The following is a 19728-nucleotide window of genomic DNA, read 5'->3' as shown; positions in this document are numbered from 1 at the left end:
AACTAAAAGAAGAAAGCAAGGACGCATGTAAGTTTACTAAATATGATAAAGGTAAGGCTAACTGAAGAAAGGCTTTAAACTGAATTACCAGATGCTCAATTCAAATTCAAAAGATGGGTTTTCTTTCTGTTAATTAATCAATTTTCTGGATAAATGTATCCAAACATAAAGACTCCAAGATTCTTAGGTATATGTTGTAACGAAGTCACAGGTGCACTCATCTCAGCTAACTTTGAACAAAGGCTATAAAAATCTGCCCAAAGTGAATCTACAGATTTGACCTTGTGGTTCCCTGTCTCTCCAGCATGTGGGGATATTCTGGGAGAGTGAAAAATATCCACACATAGGCACACCATCATTCTACACCTCAGTCTATCACTGGTTCAAGGGGAGCCAGACAAACTGCCACTTTGAACTATTAGAGAGATGAGTCTGAAGGATTTGAGCACCAATGTGGTTCATAAGAAACAAAAGCAAAGAAACAAAGTTTAGTTACTATGTTAGATGTGAATGTAATAGAGCATGTATAATAACTGTGTACATTTCCAAGTACTGAGTGATTTTATTTCTGAGCATTTAATGTAAGTCATTGATCTAGGATAAGGGACAGCATTTAACATAGCAAGCAAGTATAACATTGTATTCATAAAAGCTGCTAACACTGTATTGTAGAAGTTTTCTGGGTGCTGGAATTAAAGGTGTGCACCACCACCACCTGGCTCTTTGTACGTTTTGAGATAGAGTCTCTGTAAGTTGCCTAGAAGGGCCTTAACTTCCTTGATAGCCCAAGCGGCCACAAACTTGCAGTCTTGCCTGGTGCCAGAAATTCACAGGTATGTGCCACCTGACCTGGCTATGGATGATTCTTCTTTAAGGAGCTCTATACAAAGCACACTCAGCAGTAAAACACTTCTAGGTACTGAAGTGCAATGTGATAAATACAAAACTTTTTAAAGATTTGATTTCAAATGAAGAACATATTCAAAGAAATGTGAGAAAACCAGTGGCAAGCAGCCACAGAAGCGTCACCCGACAGAAGGGGTTCTCCTACAGGGAATGGAAAGAAGATAATGAGTCTACCGCACGCCTTCACTACACAATGACAATGTCAGGACCCAGTCCAAGTTCATCTTCCAATCCCTAGCACAGGGCAGCACTCGGTTGCTTATGGAATCAATGGTGAAGGCTTGGAACATTAGGTGTGAGCTGCCTTACAAGTGAACCTTGTACACAGCCCTCAGTTATCACTAAAGATAGCTATCACAAAATACAGAAAGCTGTATTTTGAAACAACTTTGTTAGATACCTGAAAGAAAAAAAAAATTGTTAACTTATATTCACTTCAATTAGCCACCAAAAAGTTAAAAAACAAAACCAAACCAACAAACATCCAGCCAACCCTCAATAATGATAGGCTCAGCTTTACAAAATGCAATACCACTCTGGAACTCCTGGTGAAAAATGCACATCAGGATTGCAGCTAGAACACTGTGTTTGAATCCATTTATTTTGTTAAAAATTTGGGCTGTTGGGGGCTGGAGAGATGGCTCAGTGGTTAAGAGCATTGCCTGCTCTTCCAAAGGTCCTGAGTTCAATTCCCGGCAACCACATGGTGGCTCACAACCATCTCTAATGAGGTCTGTGCCCTCTTCTGGCCTGCAGACATACACACAGACAGAATATTGTATACATAAAAATAAATAAATATTAAAAAAAAATTTGGGCTGTTGTATTGTCTGTCTTTTTTCTTTAGTGATTAGGGCAGAACCCAAGAACCTGCCTATGCTAGGCAAACATTCTACTTACTTCTAAGCCACATCTTCATAATGTTTTTTGAAATTGATATGCATTAATTTTACATAAAACTGTGGGTTTTTTGTTTGTTTGTTTCCTTTTGAAGACAGGGTTTCTCTGTGTAGTTTTGGAGTCTGTCCTGGAACTCTCTCTCTGTAGACCAAGTTGGCCTTGAACTCACAGAGATCCTCCTGCCTCTGCTTCCCAACATTCATTGTCTCAGTCCCCTCCCCATCCCATGCCTTTTCCTCATCCCTCCTCCTTCCATGTCTTCTTGTGTGAGCATTCCAGTAAGATTTGTTATAGCTGTTAATAGGAGCACAGGTGAGTCTGTTTATAGAATCATGAGTGCCTTACCAGTGGCTATATTATTGAAGAAAAATTCTCTCCCTCTTTCATGAACTGCACATCTTAAATCTTATCTTAGGAGCTCCTCGAATCTCAATGATAGGCTATTGAGGACCTAATACTGTAAAGACAAGCAAAGCTGCTATGAGTTCAAGAGTGCAGCAGCCATGTCATGCCTGGAAGTCAGCATTCTACACCTACTCCCTTTCTCTAATTCATGTATTCTTTCTACCAATTCATCTATTATGGTCCACAGCCTCAGATATTGTAGTGAATTGAATGAAAATAGACACACAGGGAACGGCACTATTAGGAGATGCGGCCTTATTGGAAGTGTGTCACTGGGGACAGGCTTGGAGGATTCAGATGCTCAAGTTAGGCCTGGTGTCACTCTCTTTTCCTACTGCCTTCAGATCCAGTGATAGAGCTCTCAGCTATTTCTCCAGCACCATGTCTGCTTGCATGCTGCCATGCTTCCTGCCATGATGATAATGGACTGATTAAACCTCTGAACTGTAAGCCAGCCCCCAATAAAATGGTTTCCTTTATAAGAGATGCCATAGTGTCTCTTCACAGCAACAGAAATACTAAGACAAATATGGATGTCCCATTTATGGGTCATTTATTCTTAGTAATTTAGTCAGTTATGAATCACTGCAGTAATTGCTGATCACTGTAAAGAGAAGCTTTTTCTGACCAAAGCTGACAGCAGAACTACTCTATAGGCATATATTTAGATGGTAACATGATAGGTATATCATCTTCAGTAAACAAAGAACACAGTAGCTTCTCCACTATGGCGTAAGACTTCCTTAGACATGAACTTGTGACTGGGTCTACAGTATGAGGACTAGTCAGCAGAAAGGAAGCTAATAGCCAAGTTTCAGCTTTGTTTTTCTATGTCCTGTGAGCAAGTCAGCCTTCACTCCTGAGTGCTGGGATGTACCAGATTCACCAACACATCCAGCACACTTTTTTCCTTTCAAGCAGAAAATACAAACTTATAATCAGGAGAGCAAGAATCATCTCCCATAGCACCCTCTGCTCTCTATGTGGCAACACATATTGTGTACCTACCTCCCTGACACACTGCCTTTGATAAGGCACATCAAGCAGGATTTACACCTCTTCATAGGGTTAAAGTGATTACAGCCATAAATTACACTTCAAAAAGAAGTTTATAAAGTTGATAAATGCATGATCTGCTTTAACAATGTTGATGCAGAACTTAGGAACCAATCTCAATTCCTACAGTGACAAGTAAAGATGACTCAAAGCACTTAAATTCTATGTTCTGTGACCAGACAACAGAGCCTCTCACACAAATTAATTCAAGAGGGTCTTCTGTGACTGAAAAATGAAAATGCTTACACTCGAGGACAAAGCCTCATCTCAGCGCCTGCTTACAATTCTGTCAGTCAACAGAAAGCCAGAAATCAATAGCAAATACTTTCACTTCCTTTGGTTGGTTTTATCACAAATATTTCAACACTAATTTGGAACTGCAATACACAGAAATAGTGCTGACATTTTGGTACTTTCAGAAAAACATGGCTGGCTCTGTACAGAGACAACATTTAACATCTCCCACACAGAATCATTATTATATGAACAGACAGGCAATGCTTGCTTTTAGGAAAAAGTGACTACTCCTTATTGTTTCTGTTATTTGATATAAAGGTCATTTTCTCCTACAAGAATAGTTAATAGCAGTTGATCACTCATGAGCCATACTGGTTTGTATAATTTCAAGGACTCAACTCATAGTAAGTAGTATAAAATAGGTTGCGGACATGTCCTTTAAACAATTCTATTTAAGGCCAAGGTCTTTGTTAAAACACAGTTTCAAACCTAAACCAATCCTGTATCAAAAAGAAAGCAAACTATTAAGATTTTGTATGTAGTTCAGTGGTAGAATGCATACCTAGCATGTACAAAGCCCTGGGTTCAATCTCTTTCACTTACACATACATCAAGACAGCAAGAATCTACTACAGCACTTTCTGCTCTCTATGTGGCAATGCACACAGATGTGTCTGCCTCCCTGACACACTGCTTTTGATAAGTCCTATTAAATATGGTAGTAAGATACAAAGCTATCTAAAACAGGATTTCATTTCTTTTCACGGGGTTAGGTCAAAGTACACACAAAGTGAATGTTGACCTAAATTTCAGAGCAGAGTGTTTGAGACAGGGTCTTGAACTCAATATAGCCCAGGCTGACCCTGTGCTTACAATCAGTCTGCCTTGGCAACTTGAGATTTGGGATTAATTACTAACATTCATCATTGCACTTGGCTTCACAAAATTTTTATTTAATATTTATACAAAATAAATTATGGTCAGAGTGTAAAATATCTCATGGAGCATTATTAAATTCAGATACTCCTAAGCCCCAAAGATAAGACTGACATATGAAGTTATAAAATACCCAGTAGTAACTGTAAAATAGTGAAGTTATCTTCTAGTGTACACAAAAAACCCAGTGTCCCACAGAAGGGAAGTGTTACTAGCAAAGATCCTAGAGCTTAATTACATATAGACAAGAAACATACACGCTACCATATGGCTCAAATCCATGATTGGCCACACAAGCATTTCAACTCTGAAGTAGGTGAGCTAGTTTATTTGTAACCTAGAAGAGGTTGCAAAATAGCCCGTCTTCAAGGAAGGGCTCAGAAGGAAACTTTTAAAGTTTACTTACAAATGCAGAGAGAGGTGATTAAAATAAATTGTGCAAACATGTATTACATCAATCTGTACAAATTATGAATTCAATGATGCATTAGCTCTGTATTCACACAATCAAAACATTATCAGTTACTTTCACTACTGCTAATGCTTATGCTTCTAAGTGAAATGTGTTGTAAAATCAGACAGAATGGGCTGCAGAGAGACTCTCATGGACTTGTAGGATGAATAAGCAGTCCCTAATTAGCCCATCAGGTTAAGTGCAAGCATTAATGGGTCTTTCCTAAAGTCTAGCTTGATATCTTTCTCCAAACATGGCCAAGAAGAAAGTTCCATTAGCAATATTAATACAAGCTTAGTTGATCATTTTCATTCAATTAACTTCTTTCAATTAAATAGATAGCTTGACAAAAGCAGTGATAAAAGACCTGAAGGGACAGCTGATGACTCTCATGGAACATTAGTGTGCGAGAGGTCGCTGGTATTAATGGCTTGTAAATCTAGCATTCAATTTGGAAGATGCATTTCTTCTGCTCTTACTCCTTTAACGAGCAATTTTAGCTGACTAGATGTGTTTGCAGCAGAAATTGCATGAGTGTCAGAGTCAAGCACTTTTTTTCTGCTCTTTTTTTTTTTCCATCCCAAGTCAGTAGTGGTCTCCTACCAGCACGCCAGCCACGGTACCCCATAACTTCTTTTTCTCCGTGGTTAGACATGCACATATACTAGAGTAATAAGTACACAGCATGCATAAAAAACAAAGACTAATTCTACCTTTATGACTCCATTTTACAAAAGATTCAAAAATAATTTTTTTACCATCAAAAAGATCTATTAGTGAAAAATAAAATGGAAACATTTAAAATTTTTTATTACTACTTCGACCTGTCAAATAGTCCTAAGACATTTTACTCATGTATTAACTGTGTAAAAGCAAGGTTTTAACTTTTCATTTTTTCCCCATTTTCTTTTTTATGGAATTTTATTTAAATAACATTTTTTTCATTTATTTTACATACCGACCAGTTTCCCCTCCCTCTTCTCCTTCTGTCCTGCCCTCCCCTTTTGCTTCTCATCTTGTGCAGTAGCACTCATGTGAAAGGTAGAAGACAATGTTTAGGAGTCAGCTCCTTCTTCTGTGTGTGATTCAGGCCTCAACTCATGTCTCCAGGCTTGGCAGAAAGCCTTTACCTACTAAGGTACTTCACTAGCCCAAAAGCAAAGTCTTAAAACAAAACAAATATAAAATAAAAATATGGTTTTTCTTTAAAAGTTTTGTAAATTAAAATTATGCCTGAAGTTGGGCTGAAGAGATAAAGATGGCTTAGTTGTTCTTCCAGAGGAGCCAGGTTCAATTCCTAACACCCACATGGCAGCTCACAACTGTCAGTTTCTCAAGTTCCAGGAGATATGACATCCTCACACCATGTTCAGGTGTGAAAATTAAATTATTTAATTTATTAAAGTATAAAACTAAATTAAATAAAAAATTATGCCTAAAATCAACCTCTACATTTCTATTCTTCTGAAACGAACCAAGCAGACACAAGTCTGTGCTAGATGCATTCTCCCACATGTCACATACCTTGAACAACTGAACCCATCGCTTCTGCTCCATTTGTATGCACTGTTGCATCTCAGAATTAGTAGTGACCCCAATACTCTGAAATGCAGTGACATATTCTTCCCGAACTTCTGGCTTTGTTTCCGGATATGCTAGCTTGATGATCCCCAAGCAGGCATCCCGAAGGCAGCGGGACAGCAGGATTAGCTCCTCCAGAGTGAAAGGCATCATGGATGATTGTCTCTGACCTACAACTGAAACAACCCAATTTTCTACCAGTTTTTTTTTAATCAATATACACAGCAAGGGGGGGGGGGAAGAGCCTCTTTCAAAGTAACAGGCCCTGACACAAGCAGCAAACCTATTTTTCAAAATTCTCACCTTCTATGGGATCACCAAAAAATTCATTGTCATGTATGGAAATCAGCGAATGACTGAACAAGGAGCTGAAGAGGTAAAAGAGTGGGATAATTCGACTAGAGTCTTCAAAAGACATGGGTGAACCCCTTGATATCACCTGAAGCAATGGCACCATAGACCTAAAAGTAGGGAAAAGGAGAAACAAAATGGCTATTTTAAGGTAAGTTTTAGCTTAGGAATTAAGATATCAGATAAATATATTCAGTGAAAATAAATTTACATTAACGATAAAACTATTTACAAGGAAGGAAAGGTCCCTTCCTGAGACAACACAAGTTAATAACAGGCACCAGAAAAGACAAGAGTCCATCAGATCAACCTGTTTGATGAGTCCCTGTTCCTGCCACCCACAAGGCTAGGCAACTACTGAGAGCAGACATAGTCCCAATTCAAAGTACTGGAGAGTTTTAGATGAAGATTTGGTTCCTGCATGGTAAACTGTGCCCTCTCCTCAGGCTTCCATTTAACAAATGCCAATGTTTGTGGCAGCACAGAACATTTTACTTAGCCCCCTGATTTCAGGAAAGCTTATAATAGTTCCACATTGAAAACAAATTAAAACTTTCAGGAATCACAGCTTCCACTCCTCTCAGTGCCTTGTTCCTCTTGTCCATGTTTATAAGTGGCTCCCCTGCCTGCTATATTGATGGTTTATTTTTTAGAAAAATTTGTGTCTCTATTACCTATCACAAGCTGCAATCTGTTCCTTTCTTTCTAATGGAAGTCTGTCATATGGAACACATGCTAGTTCTTTCAAAACAAGAAAGCATCACATCCCTTCTGCAATGGAGACCCGTGATTCACATTATACCTTCTTGAATATACATTATACTTTCTTGCCTCTCTGTGGATTTTTTCCACAAAATTTCTTTCTTTTCTTTTCTTTTCTTTCCTTCCTTCCTTCCTTCCTTCCTTCCTTCCTTCCTTCCTTCTTTCCTTCCTTCCTTTCTTTCTTTCTTTCTTTTTTAATAGCCCTGACTGTACTGGAACTCACTTTGTAGACTAGGCTGGCCTCAAAGTTGTGTGGTCCCAAAAGTTGCATTTTGGAGACAGGAGCAGGGGTGAAGACTAAGGAGGCAATACCACACATGTATGGTGGCAAAGTAGAAGACTTTTAGTTCTTACTGGGAGAGTGTGTGTGTGTGTGTGTGTGTGTCTTGGTGAGTGAGGCAGATGAAGATAGGACTCTGAATCTGCAAGGTACTGCCTTCAGGGAGGGTCTAAAATGAGAACAGGAACTCTATGCACAACAATCTGTTAACTCTAGTCACAAGGGATCTGATGTCCTCTTCTAGCCTCCTTGGACACGCATCCATCCATCCATACATACTGTCCTATTATACTACCAAAGCCAGGAAAGCTGAGAGCTGACTTAAGCAGGTACAACAGTGGTTTCTTCTCCTGCCCAGTCCCACGAGAATAGGACCTAGCTCCACTTCCTGAGAGTCCTTACTGTGCCACCAGACCACCCACAAAATTTTTTTCAAAAGGGGATAGAGAGAGGTTAAGAGCACTGGCTGGTCTTCCAGAGGTCCTGAGTTCAATTCCCAGCAACCACATGGTGGCTCACAACCTCCCTAATGAGATCTGGTGCTCCCCTTTGGCCTGCAAGCAGACATGCAGGCAGAACACTGCATACATAATAAATAAATTGAAGCCCCCCCCATACCTGAAAGACCCCCATGTTCACATACTATGTTAAACTCTGCTGAAACTTAACTGAGCCATAGAAAAAAAGCCCCCAGGCTCAGCTAATGACTCTGTGAAATTTAGCTGGGTCATAGAAGGAAAGTCCGTCATCCCCTGTCCCCGTACCTCTCCCCTCCCCCTTGCAGACTCGCTGACTAGGCTGAGGAGAGGGAGTACCCCACCCCCAAGGCATTCTAGCAAAACTTGTTGCAGAGTTCTCTATCTAGCTTTGTGGTTTCTCGGAGAAATTCGAGGATAGACATGGGGCCATTCCCGAGGTGAGCTAAACCCGCCAATTTGAGAACCAATGAAATGCGTGTTGCTATGCAGCCTCTTATGTAACTTTTAAATCCCTATAAATACAAAATGTGCCTTCAGCCCGGTATGCTCAGTAACTTGGTTGCTGTAGCGTCCACAGGCACCTGTGTATCCAATAAACTGCCTCTTGTTCTTGCATCCAGTGGACTGGTTCTTGGGCAGAGGGCTTCAAGTGAGACCCCCTTGGCTTTTGGGGTCTTTCAAAATAAATCTTTAAAAAATTCCAATAAACACAAAAGAAATTAATTCATTGCCATATATTTTGTTGAGATTAGTAGAGATAATGGTCAGCCTGCTAGCCCATCAGAGAAGAGCCACAAAAATCACATAAAACCAAGAAGCATATAATATTTAAGGGAACAAGGTCCAGCAAGTGATAAACAGTTGCTGAGTATACAGTGTTTCCTACATTTAAGCAATGCTGAGCAAGCCCTGAATCACTCTTGTTGTGAATCTTGGTCCTTATATTACCGTAAGCCACCGCAGGATCACTCAGGCACACGATTAAGGCTGTTAACCAGCATTAACTTATTTGTTCTCTCTTTAATTCCATGAAGTGAGCAAAAGAAGTTAATCACTCTTATTTGAATGAAGGAATATGGAACTTGGAAGAAGAGTCACCAGTGGACTCTGAGGCCATGGACAAAAGGCCATTCTTAACATTACAAACACAGACTCAAATATCCTTCTCAAATCAGATCAATCTCAAGAGACATGGAAGAAAATAAAAAGTCTATAATTTAATGTGACAAGTAGGACATCAAAAGCTGGTTGATTACAGACTTCAAATGAATCCCTGCCATTTGTAGTAACCCTCGGAATAAGGATGTGCACCTGTCTGTGGAGAGTACTCCCTCCCCCTATTGAAGAGTTTTCAGCTTTTCCTGCTGAATGGGCTCCTGTCTTAGGATGCCCTGAGAGCCCTCTGTGGACAGTGCAGTGACCACAAGAAGAGTAGCAGCCTTTGGTACAGTTGCCTGTTTGCTGGCTGTTGGTTGCTTTAGCTTCAGTAAGTTAGAAACTAAACTGTCTCACATTTCAACGGGAAATACTGGAAAGAACACACTTGAATAAAAACAAACCTTTTGTTGTGTCACGGTGGCAGCACATTCCTTTAATTCCAGCAATTGGGAAGCAGAGGCAGGTGGATCTCTGTATGTTTAAGGCTAGCCTGGTAGACTACAGAGTGAGTTCCAGGACAGTCAGGGCTACACAGAGAAACCTTGTCTCAAAACAAACAAATAAAAACCCACCCACACATCTGGAGTGAGGTACAGGCTGCATATCATCTGTACATGGGCCCTCTTGGTTACCTGATGAGACAATGAGACTGTCTCCTAAGTCTGACCTAAGTCTCCCTACTGAGCTAGTCTTGCTATGAAACTATTTTCAAACTAAATTCACTGTCATTTTCAGAAAAATCAGGTGTTTCATTTTTCATTTTATTCCCAAAAGTAGTATGATGAGATGTTAAGTACAAACATACACTGTTTATGTTTCTGGAATATATTTAATAAAGTAAACAAGTAACAAGAAACTCCAAATTCCTGACTATCTTTAAAAATTGCTTTTAAAAATTCTATATACCTTTATCCATTGTAACGTAGTATTAATAATTTAATATAATTAACATTATCATTTTTCTTTCACACATCATGACTCCATTTCCTCACCAAAAGACAAATGTCATAAACAAACAGGCAATTATCAGGCAGACCATAGCAGTATCTCTGTTGCTAAGCTGGGTTACTTACAGGTCAATGGTAATTTCCTGTGTCCTAATTATCTCCAATCTCCTCTTGCCCTAAGTAAACTATTGTTTAAGTCAAGGTCATGTCAGAAGGATTAAAATGCACCAAAACCTTTTATTTTTATTTTAAAATTTCTATGTATGAATCTAATCTAGGTGTCTCTAACCTCTGTTGATTCCAGGTGAACCACTCAGCCTTCACGAGTGTCACCAACCACAGTGGGCTGAGAAAAACTCTTATTCATGTAAGAATCATTAAGATCCTAGTAATTCAGAATAATGCTATACATGAATGGAAGTTTTCCTACCACTGATAAGAGGTTTTCTGGATGAGACCGTGTACACCCTTACTCCTAGTACTCCAGAAGCTGAGCCAGGACTGTAAGCTCCAAGCCAGGCTAGCTGCACAGAGAGACCAGGTTAGTTTTTTGCTTTATAAAAACAAACAAAAGGAGCAGAGCAGGGATTGGAGAGATGGTTCAATAGTTTAGAGCACTGGCTGCTCTTCTGAGGACTGGGATTCAATTCTCAGCACCCCCAAGGTAGCTAACAACCACCAGTACAGTTTCAAGGGATTCAATGCCTCTTCTGACCTCCACAGGAATCAACAACACATGTAGTACACAGATATAAATGCAGGTAAAACAAACACCCCCATATATAAATTGAAACAAAGTTTTCAAAGAGAAAAGTCCCAATGTCTAAGACTTTCCAAACAAATTTCCCTTCGGATAAAGCCAACATGCTAATAAAGCTTACAAATGAGTTAACTGTAAAATTAGGCACTAATTTTTCTCTGTTTGAGTGAAACTGAGGCCATTCAGAATACAATTTTCAAAAAGGACAGAACAAGTACAACAGTAATTTAAATGCCCATGCAACCCTTTCTTTAAGCTGCTACTTGCCATGCCCTCAGGCTGAATCTGTAGCCTGCACGCAGCACATACCCTGTGATCATCTGCGTTGTCATTGAAGAGATGAGAAACCAAAGATGCCGCAAAAATCTGGCATTAAAGGCTAAACTGTAGAGAAGCCTGAAGAGAAACAGAAAAAGAGGAAAAGTAAGAAATTATTCACTCAAATCGTAACTTAAAAAACAAAGCTACACTATATATTTTTCTAAACAAACCACAAATTTCCATGTCAAAAATAAAAGAAAGAACAACAACAAAGAAAATAAAGTCACACAATTATACAGTGAAGACAGTACACAATTTAGAACACTCACATTAATTCCACAAAAGCTCACATCTGACACGGGCCCCGTGGTAAAGAAACTGAAAACAAGCAAACGAAAACATGTGCCCTAGCTGCAGAAAAGTCTGGCTCTCACCTACTTTTACTGTCCTGAGATTGAGTCCTATATCCATCAGTACTGAGAACTCATGGCTGCTTTCACTTAAGTTTAGGTTGCCCTCCCACAATAAGGTTTACTAAAATACAATAATATTAATTTAAATTTGCTTAGTGTGGTGGCATAAACTTTTATCCCAGCAGTTAGGAGACAGAAGAAGGAAGACCAAATGTTTAAGGCTAGTCTTGGCTACATAACATGTTCAAGACCAGCCCGAGACCTTGGGTCAGAAACAAAAAACAGAATTTAAACCTAAAAAATCAAATCCCAGTATATGAGATGAAACACAACAAAAATACAGGCTAATGATGATGGAAAAACATGTCTGTAAAACAGGGATGTGATTACTAAACACATTTTAAAACAAAGTAGGAAAACAACAACAAATTAAGCAAATGCAATTTAACAATTTTCACAATGGAAGAGATACATTAGGAATGATCATGAGAAAAACATTTAAAGGCAGTGCCACCACAAGAGAAGACTGCATATCTTAAATATCAACACAGCAATCACATGTCCTTTATGTGACATCTCTGTTCCCGTATTCACTGAGCCTAATATACAAAGCAAGAGGCAAAGAATTCAAATAACTAGCACACAAGTCAGTTTGTGGTAGAAAGAAAAACAAAGTTTTTCCAGAGAACTGTCCGCAGGCATCCACACTCCACTGTGGTACATGTACTATATCATAAACACTGCACATATAGAATCAAAATTAAATTTTATTAAAAAAATTAGTAGTGAAATGTCACACACTTTAAATCCCAGCAACCTGGGATACAGAGGCAGGTGGATCTCTCAGGTTGAGGTCAGTCTGGTCTATACAGTCAAGTTTGCAGCCAACCTGGATTATATGAGATTCCCCTCCCCCCCCCAAAAAAAACCATGCAACCAACCAACCAAACAAACAAACAAGCAAAAAAACAAACAGGGAAAAGTATGACATTTACACAGAATCCTGAAATCATTTTTTGTGTGTTCGACAGTGTAGCCTAGCCTGGATTAAGAACTCATGATCTCCCACATCAGCTGCCTGAGAATCAGGATCTCAAGCCTGTGCACCCACACAGAGCAATCATAAAATCTTGAACTGGCAAGGCTCTATTAAGATTATTTTGCAGACTGGAGAGACGACTTAACAGTTAAGAGCACTGGCTGATCTTCCAGGGGACTTGGGTTCAATTCTCAGTACTCATATAGTGGCTCATAATCATCTGTAATTATAGTCCCATGGGACCCAACGTCCTCTTCTGGTGTGCAAATAAAACATCAATATATATCAGCAAAATATTAATAATTATTAATAATAAAATAATAAAAGATTATTATGCAAGCTGTCTTTTACAATCTGCTTGCATCAGGAAGGGAACTCTTGCCTACCTCAAAAGTATTATAAACTTATAAAAATGTCTGTCAAAGGTTCATGATGAAGTAGTATTAACACTGAAATTCCACATTGAAACACGACTGGGTGAGACTCAAAATTACAATGGGAACTTTTAAAGAACCCTATGGAAGCAATGAAAAATATTAAAAATGTGTATGTTGCCACCTCTGGATCATTCCAGCTAGCTAACTGTGGATGCAGCCAATCTCTTTATACAACCACAGAATAATACATTATCATCCTTTTCTCCATCTTTATGCAGAACTGTGTCCTTACATACAGAGTTCTCTGTCTGTTCTTCATACCCATGCTTGTCTCAGAAATCTCTACCAGTATAAAACGGACTATCACACCCTTTATAATCCTTAGAGCCAACACTAAAGAGAAACTAAACCCACCAACCTCAGCTTTGAAAATAGAAAACACTCAAAAAACAAAACAAAAAAAAACCAGACTGAAAGCAGTTAAGTCTATTTGTTGTTTCACGAGCTGAAAAAAACAAACAAACAAGCAAAACCAAAAACAGCCTAAATTTAAAAACTTACTGTAATATTCAAAACATAAATAAAAGTTTTGGATAGTTGCTCAGAGAAAACAGGGTTGTACTCATAAAATTGAGCCAACACAGAAAGTTGCTTTATTTTTTTTTTTTAAGCTTAAGTATTTTTTAAAATCAAGAACAAATTCATGTATGTTTCTTCTTTTCTTGACAGTAAAGCATCTGTGATAAGGATATTCTTAAATGCTTAGAAGGATCCTAAGGCTCATGGTCCACTCTTCAACTGCACTGGACATTATTCACTCCTGTCCTTAAACACCTTTGAAATTAAGCACAACCAAGGCAGCAATGCTCATATGTCCAAAAATTACCATCCAAAACAAGGGATTCCTTCCTGCTATTGATCATGTGTCCCGTCAAGGTGAAGCACCTTTGTGTCTTACACCTGCTCTACTGCAATTGACTATAAGGCGTGAATGGATCGTTATAGCAGACAGCCCAGGTGACAGACTGCATTTAAAAACTTACACATTTTGTTTTATCCCAACCAAAAGTTTCCTTTCTTTCTTTCCTTTCCCCCTCTCCCCCCGAGACAGGTTTCTCTCTGTGTCCTAGGTTGTCCTGGAACTTGACTCTGTAGACCAGGCTGGCCTCAAACATAGAGATCTGCCTGCCTCTGCCTCCCAAGTGCTGGGATTAAAGAGATGTGCACCACCAGCAGCCATTTAAGTTTCTTTCACAGTTTATATTTCTATGTATGTATGTATGTATGTGTTTGTTTTTACTGACTATAGTAATTTGCCACAGGTAATATGACTAAAAGACACCATGAAGAAAGCCTAAAAAGAATTTCAGTATACTGACACACAGCTATTAAGTCCAAAATTTTAAAAATGTATGCTGAGGCCTAAACACTCATATGCAAGACTCTACTGCAAGCGAAGCTAGCTGAAGAAATTTGCTACTATACCACACTCAGGGCCAGGAAGGATATGCAATAATAAATGGTTCCATAAAGAAAAACAGTCTCTCATTTTTATGAAGGGTTTGGCGAGTCCAGTATCCTATGTCATCTTTTATCAGAAAACAGACAAAGAGGTCACAATTTACATCCCATGATTCATAGCAAGATAGCACACTCCCCCACCTGTGCACATCGACCCCAAGAGACCTGCCTGACTTTGGGCACCATCATACGGTGCTGCACCATCAGTGTGTGGCAGATGGAAGCCATCCTCGTGAAGACCTCCTCACTGGCTGAGTCCCTCCACACCAGGTTCAACAGGGTGTTGGTCTGCTGCTTCGTATCCAGCTTTCTCAGACATTCTTCGGTTATGTATGGGGCTGAGACCCTACCATCCTCCTACATACAACAGAGTGAATCTGAGTGAGTGGAGTGCTGCTGCAACTTGCCGAACCAGCTCGCCTATCACTTTACACCTTTCAGGAGAAAACACAAAGCCCTACCTAACAATCAGCCATATCCCACTACCTCCCAGTACTGTTTCTAACATACCCCCTGAGGCAATCTAACACCTCTAAAGACAGTCACCACCAGGCATCAACTCTGTTCATCACAGCAGCACACCAACTACGAATACTCAAGTTCTGCCTACAATTCAGCATATATTTTAGCATTTATACCTTAAGAAAAATTCATTCCATGTATCATTAATCTGAGTTGTACTGAGACACCAAGTGAAACTATCATCTAGTGAAATTTCTGCTTTAGATTATGAGACAATAAAAAAATTTAAAGAATATGAAAAATACATAATAAATTTGGTGTTTGATATCTTAACTTCACTAGGTTTAATTTACTGAATAAAACCTATGCCATGTGGTTTACTAATATACAGTATTGACTAAAGATATATGCTTTTTCTGATATATGTGTATACAAAAAAAACATATAAATGAGAGTGTCTATGACAGTACTGTCAACTATCTGAAAACTTAAAGTAATTTACCAATCCCAACACTCCTTTAGAGTAAAAGTCTTAAATTCTAGCCATTAAACTTGAACCTTGAGAACACAATGGTAGTATTTCTGGGTTTTTTGTTTTTTTGTTGTTTGTTTTTTGAGACAGGGTTTCTCTGCGTAACAGCCCTAGCTGTCCTGGAACTAGCTCTTGTAGACCAGGCTGAACTTGAACTCACAGAGATCCGCCTGCCTCTGCCTCCCAAGTGCTGGGATTAAAGGTGTGCGCCACCACTGCCCGGCTGCTGGTTTTGACACACAAAATTTTGCAATCTACTATACATAAGTGAAAAGACTATACTGAAACCAGAAAGTCAAAAAGAGTTGAGGGTAAATGTTGTTGGCGGGGAGGGTTTGAGACATGGTCTTCCTACATAGTTCAGACCGCCCTCAAACTCACTAGATAGCTCAAGGTGGTCTTAAACTTGAGATCCTCCTGCCTCAACTTTCCATGATTATAGTAGTGAGCCATGACACTTGGCTTATAGAGCAACTTTGACCTTGGAGAGGTCTCCTACAGTCAAATTAAGTTCCACCCAATTAAGTATCAGAGGAAAGAAAAGGTAGTAATATAACCATGAACATATCGAATCTGACCCAATAAGATTAGTGACAAATTGTCCTAAGTTATTACCCCAGTAAATAAAGATAGCCTATCTATCCCTATTTCAGGGTGGTTTTATTTCTTCCCCCTCTCCCCTGCAGAGGGGATGCTATTAGGAATGAAACCCAGGGCCTGGAGCATGCTAGGCAAGAGAGTAGTCTATCATTGAACCCTTAGTTCCTCAGTTCTACTGCCAATGTCTGTCTGTCTGTCTGTCTCTCTTGAGACATGTTTTCTCTATGTAACTTTGGCTATCCTGGAACTGGTTCTTGTAGACCAGGCTGGTCTCAAATTCAGAGATCTGCTTGCCTCAGGCTCCCAAGTGAAAAGATTAAAGGTGTATTCCACCAGACCCACCCCATCATGTAATCTGTTTGTTTGTTTGGAGATAGGGTTTCTCTGTGTAGCCCTGGCTATCCTGAAACTTACTCTGTAGAAGCTGGGCTGCCTTGAACTCCAGAGATTCGCCTGCCTCTGGCTTCCTGAGTGCTGGGATCAAAGGCATGTGCCACCACTGTCTAGCTCATCATAAAATTCTTATGAGCCAACAAAATATACTTAAATTCTTAAGAATTAAAAAGAAGTCAGGTAGACTAGGGAAGTAGCTCAGACAGAGATAGACCACTTATCTAGCATACTCAAAGCCAGGAGTTTAATCCCCAACCCTACAAAATAAATAAAATTTAAAATAAAGGTTTAGCAGGTATATTATGGTACATACCTTTAATCCTAGCACCCAAGAGGCAGAATCAGGGGAATCTCTGAGTTTGGAGCCAACCACGACCAGAGAGTGAAATCTTGTGCCCACCCCAGAAAAGTTATGTGTGGTGGCCCACACCAGTCAGCCCAGCAGGTAGAAGGCAGAGGCATAAGGATGGCTTAAGTGCAAGGTCAGTCTGGGCTATAGAGTGAGTTCTAGCTCAGCTAGAGGTGCTACACAAGATCTTGTCTTTAAAAAGTCTTAAAAGGGGGACCAGAGAGATGATTCCATTAAGAACACGGCTGCTCTTTCAGAGGACTTGGGTTAAATTACCAGAACCCACATGGTGGCTCACAAATATCTCTAGTCTCCAGGGGATATAACACCCTCTTCTGACTTCTGAGGGCACTGCATGCATTTGGCAGACAGACATGCTTGCAAAACCTATACACATATAAGGAAAAAAAAAAACTGGAACAAAAGATCTGGCCCAGAAATGAGTAGTTCTTGGTTTATTTATAACTCGATAATTAATTCTCAACCTAAAGAAAAAAGAATAATCTCCAGGACAGGAGAAAGAAAAGAGGAATCGAAGTATAAAACTGTGTAAGAGATCTCCTAAACCATTATGTACTATGGGGAGGGAATGACTTAAAGTGGAGTAACATTTTCCATAGATGGAAACAGCAATAAAACACAGTCAGGAAGGAGATTTATATATGTTTTTGTTCCTAAATCAGCCTCTGCTCACAGGAAGGAAGAGTGTCCTGTAACAAAGCCTATACCATATCTTAACATAGACAGGAAACAGACTGTATATAACTTTACTTCCCCAGCCTCTCTCAGAGGGAATTGATGTTGGTCATACAATGCTAAGGAAGTTGCTTAAGCTGCAAGTGCAGAATTTACTTCTTTTATTTCCTTTGGCAACCTGAGACACTCAAGTTGATTCTGGGATTGGGAGTAGCTATAGAAATAAGAGTAGACAGAGGACAAGACTGACCAGTTTAGCTTAACAGGGCCTGTATACTTTCCTGGCTGTAGAACTAAAGATGAGTAGCTAGAAGAATACTTCTAGTATGGTTGCTTACAGGGCTGGTAGGTTGGTCAGTCTCCTCATTATCATCCTCAGAGTCACTGGTGGAATCAGGGCAGCCTGTACCAGTGGGTGAAGCAGGTAGCTGAGAGAGGAAGGTCTGGAGCACTCGTAGATAAATCAGCAGGCCTTCCTCAGACAGTGCTCCTTTAAAAAACAATCAGCACATGAGTTACTAAAAGTTACTTCAGACATTTGGGCATCACTTTCTTCATTAGAGAGGTATTTCTGAACAGGCCTTACTGTTTTAATTAAATCCAAACTGCCGCACACTATGCAATGAATTTGGTCTTTGTTTCGGGGAACCTAAGACCTGAGTACCTGCAAAGTCTCTGGTCACTCCTGCAAGCCCCTTCTGGCCACACTCATTGAGTTTTTGCTTAAGGTTACTGAAGGCTTAAACAGCCTAAAGGCGTGCTAATACCTGGACAGGTAAAATGATAAGCAGGCTAGAGTTTTTTATTTTAAACCCAACCCCAGCTTCTAAAGAGAGGTGATCAGGAAAAGGGCTACTGAAACTGGAACAAGGTTCTGAGCCCCTGAACATACCAGATAAGTGTTCAAGCCCCAATACCCTCCCCACAGACCTCAACACTATTGGCTGCTCAGCTGTAATGATTATAATACAATAGTCAACATGCTTCTCAGACTCTAGTAAACTATCAGGCTCAAGGAAGGGGTTTCAAGAACCCCAATTTTATAACTTGGTCAGAAGCAAAGATAACAACCCATTTTGAGAAATGGGGTCTGAAGTGCAGGCAGTTTCATGGGACTAAGCCTTCAACTTGTGGAATCTGACCCTCTCTTCAAGTAGCCAGTGTTGGAACTAAATGCTAAGGGTTGGGAAAGCTCACGTCTTGCTTTTTGATCACAAAAATGGGAACTAGGAAAACAGCCTGGACTTCAAGATTTCTAACAATTTGTGAAATTCATGCTAAAATGTCACTGCAGTCTTCTCCTGAGTCATCTGCTCAACTATCTATCTATACAGGAGTTAGGAAAAATACACCTTGCATTTCATACCCAAATAGTTCTCGCCAACAGTTAAAACAAAATAGAAGAGCCATGGCACTCCACTACTCCGTTTTGAATTTCGACTCTCTAGTAACAATAATGCATTCAGAAAGGGCTCATAAGGGAAGACAGTTTGTGCATCTGCTAACGCCGGAATGACGAAATGAAAAATTTGCTCAGTAAAAGGTGCTGCCAGAAACTCCTCTGTGAAGGCTGAGAAAACCTGATGTCTGAAAAAGAAAAGGGATTTAAAGAGAATCAAAACATCTTACCCATCAAATCACAGATTAAAATCACTTCCCCAAAAGTTCTCCTAAGTAAATAATCTAGTAGAGACTAGAATTTGATTTTATATATTTTCTATTAATGTAATTTTTTTTCATGGATGGGTACTAAAGAGCAGGAAACAAATAGCCAGATCATTAGAATTACAAATTTATGTTAGGCACAGGCGAGAAAGAGAAAAGTACACTGCACACTTCCCCGCAAACCACGATATACTAATAAAGAAAAAAT

The 19728-nt window shown here is 39.5% G+C and overlaps 1 protein-coding gene across 3 annotated transcripts in view; it reads right to left on the bottom strand.

Annotated features, from left to right (window-relative positions):
• The window catches only part of Ube3c (ubiquitin protein ligase E3C), a 95886-nt gene that overhangs the window by 46997 nt on the left and 29161 nt on the right, over window positions 1-19728 (bottom strand). For 2 of the 3 annotated variants that reach the window (XM_085691087.2, XM_048440171.3), the window contains exons 8-13: window positions 19222-19442; window positions 18194-18345; window positions 14993-15180; window positions 11480-11608; window positions 6779-6936; window positions 6419-6651 (exon numbers count right to left, since the gene is read on the bottom strand). In XM_085691087.2, coding sequence (XP_085547213.1) covers window positions 6419-6651; window positions 6779-6936; window positions 11480-11608; window positions 14993-15180; window positions 18194-18345; window positions 19222-19442 — 1081 coding nt within the window. The remainder of the gene's footprint in view (window positions 1-6418; window positions 6652-6778; window positions 6937-11479; window positions 11609-14992; window positions 15181-18193; window positions 18346-19221; window positions 19443-19728) is intronic. The other variant, XM_085691088.2, reaches the window with a different exon arrangement.

The sequence above is a fragment of the Myodes glareolus genome, chromosome 6 (assembly GCF_982192425.1).
Source record: "Myodes glareolus chromosome 6, mMyoGla1.1, whole genome shotgun sequence".
In the NCBI taxonomy this organism is placed as follows: domain Eukaryota; kingdom Metazoa; phylum Chordata; class Mammalia; order Rodentia; family Cricetidae; genus Myodes; species Myodes glareolus.
Note: the sequence above shows the minus strand (reverse complement) of the source record. Positions and strands in the feature narration are given on the sequence as shown.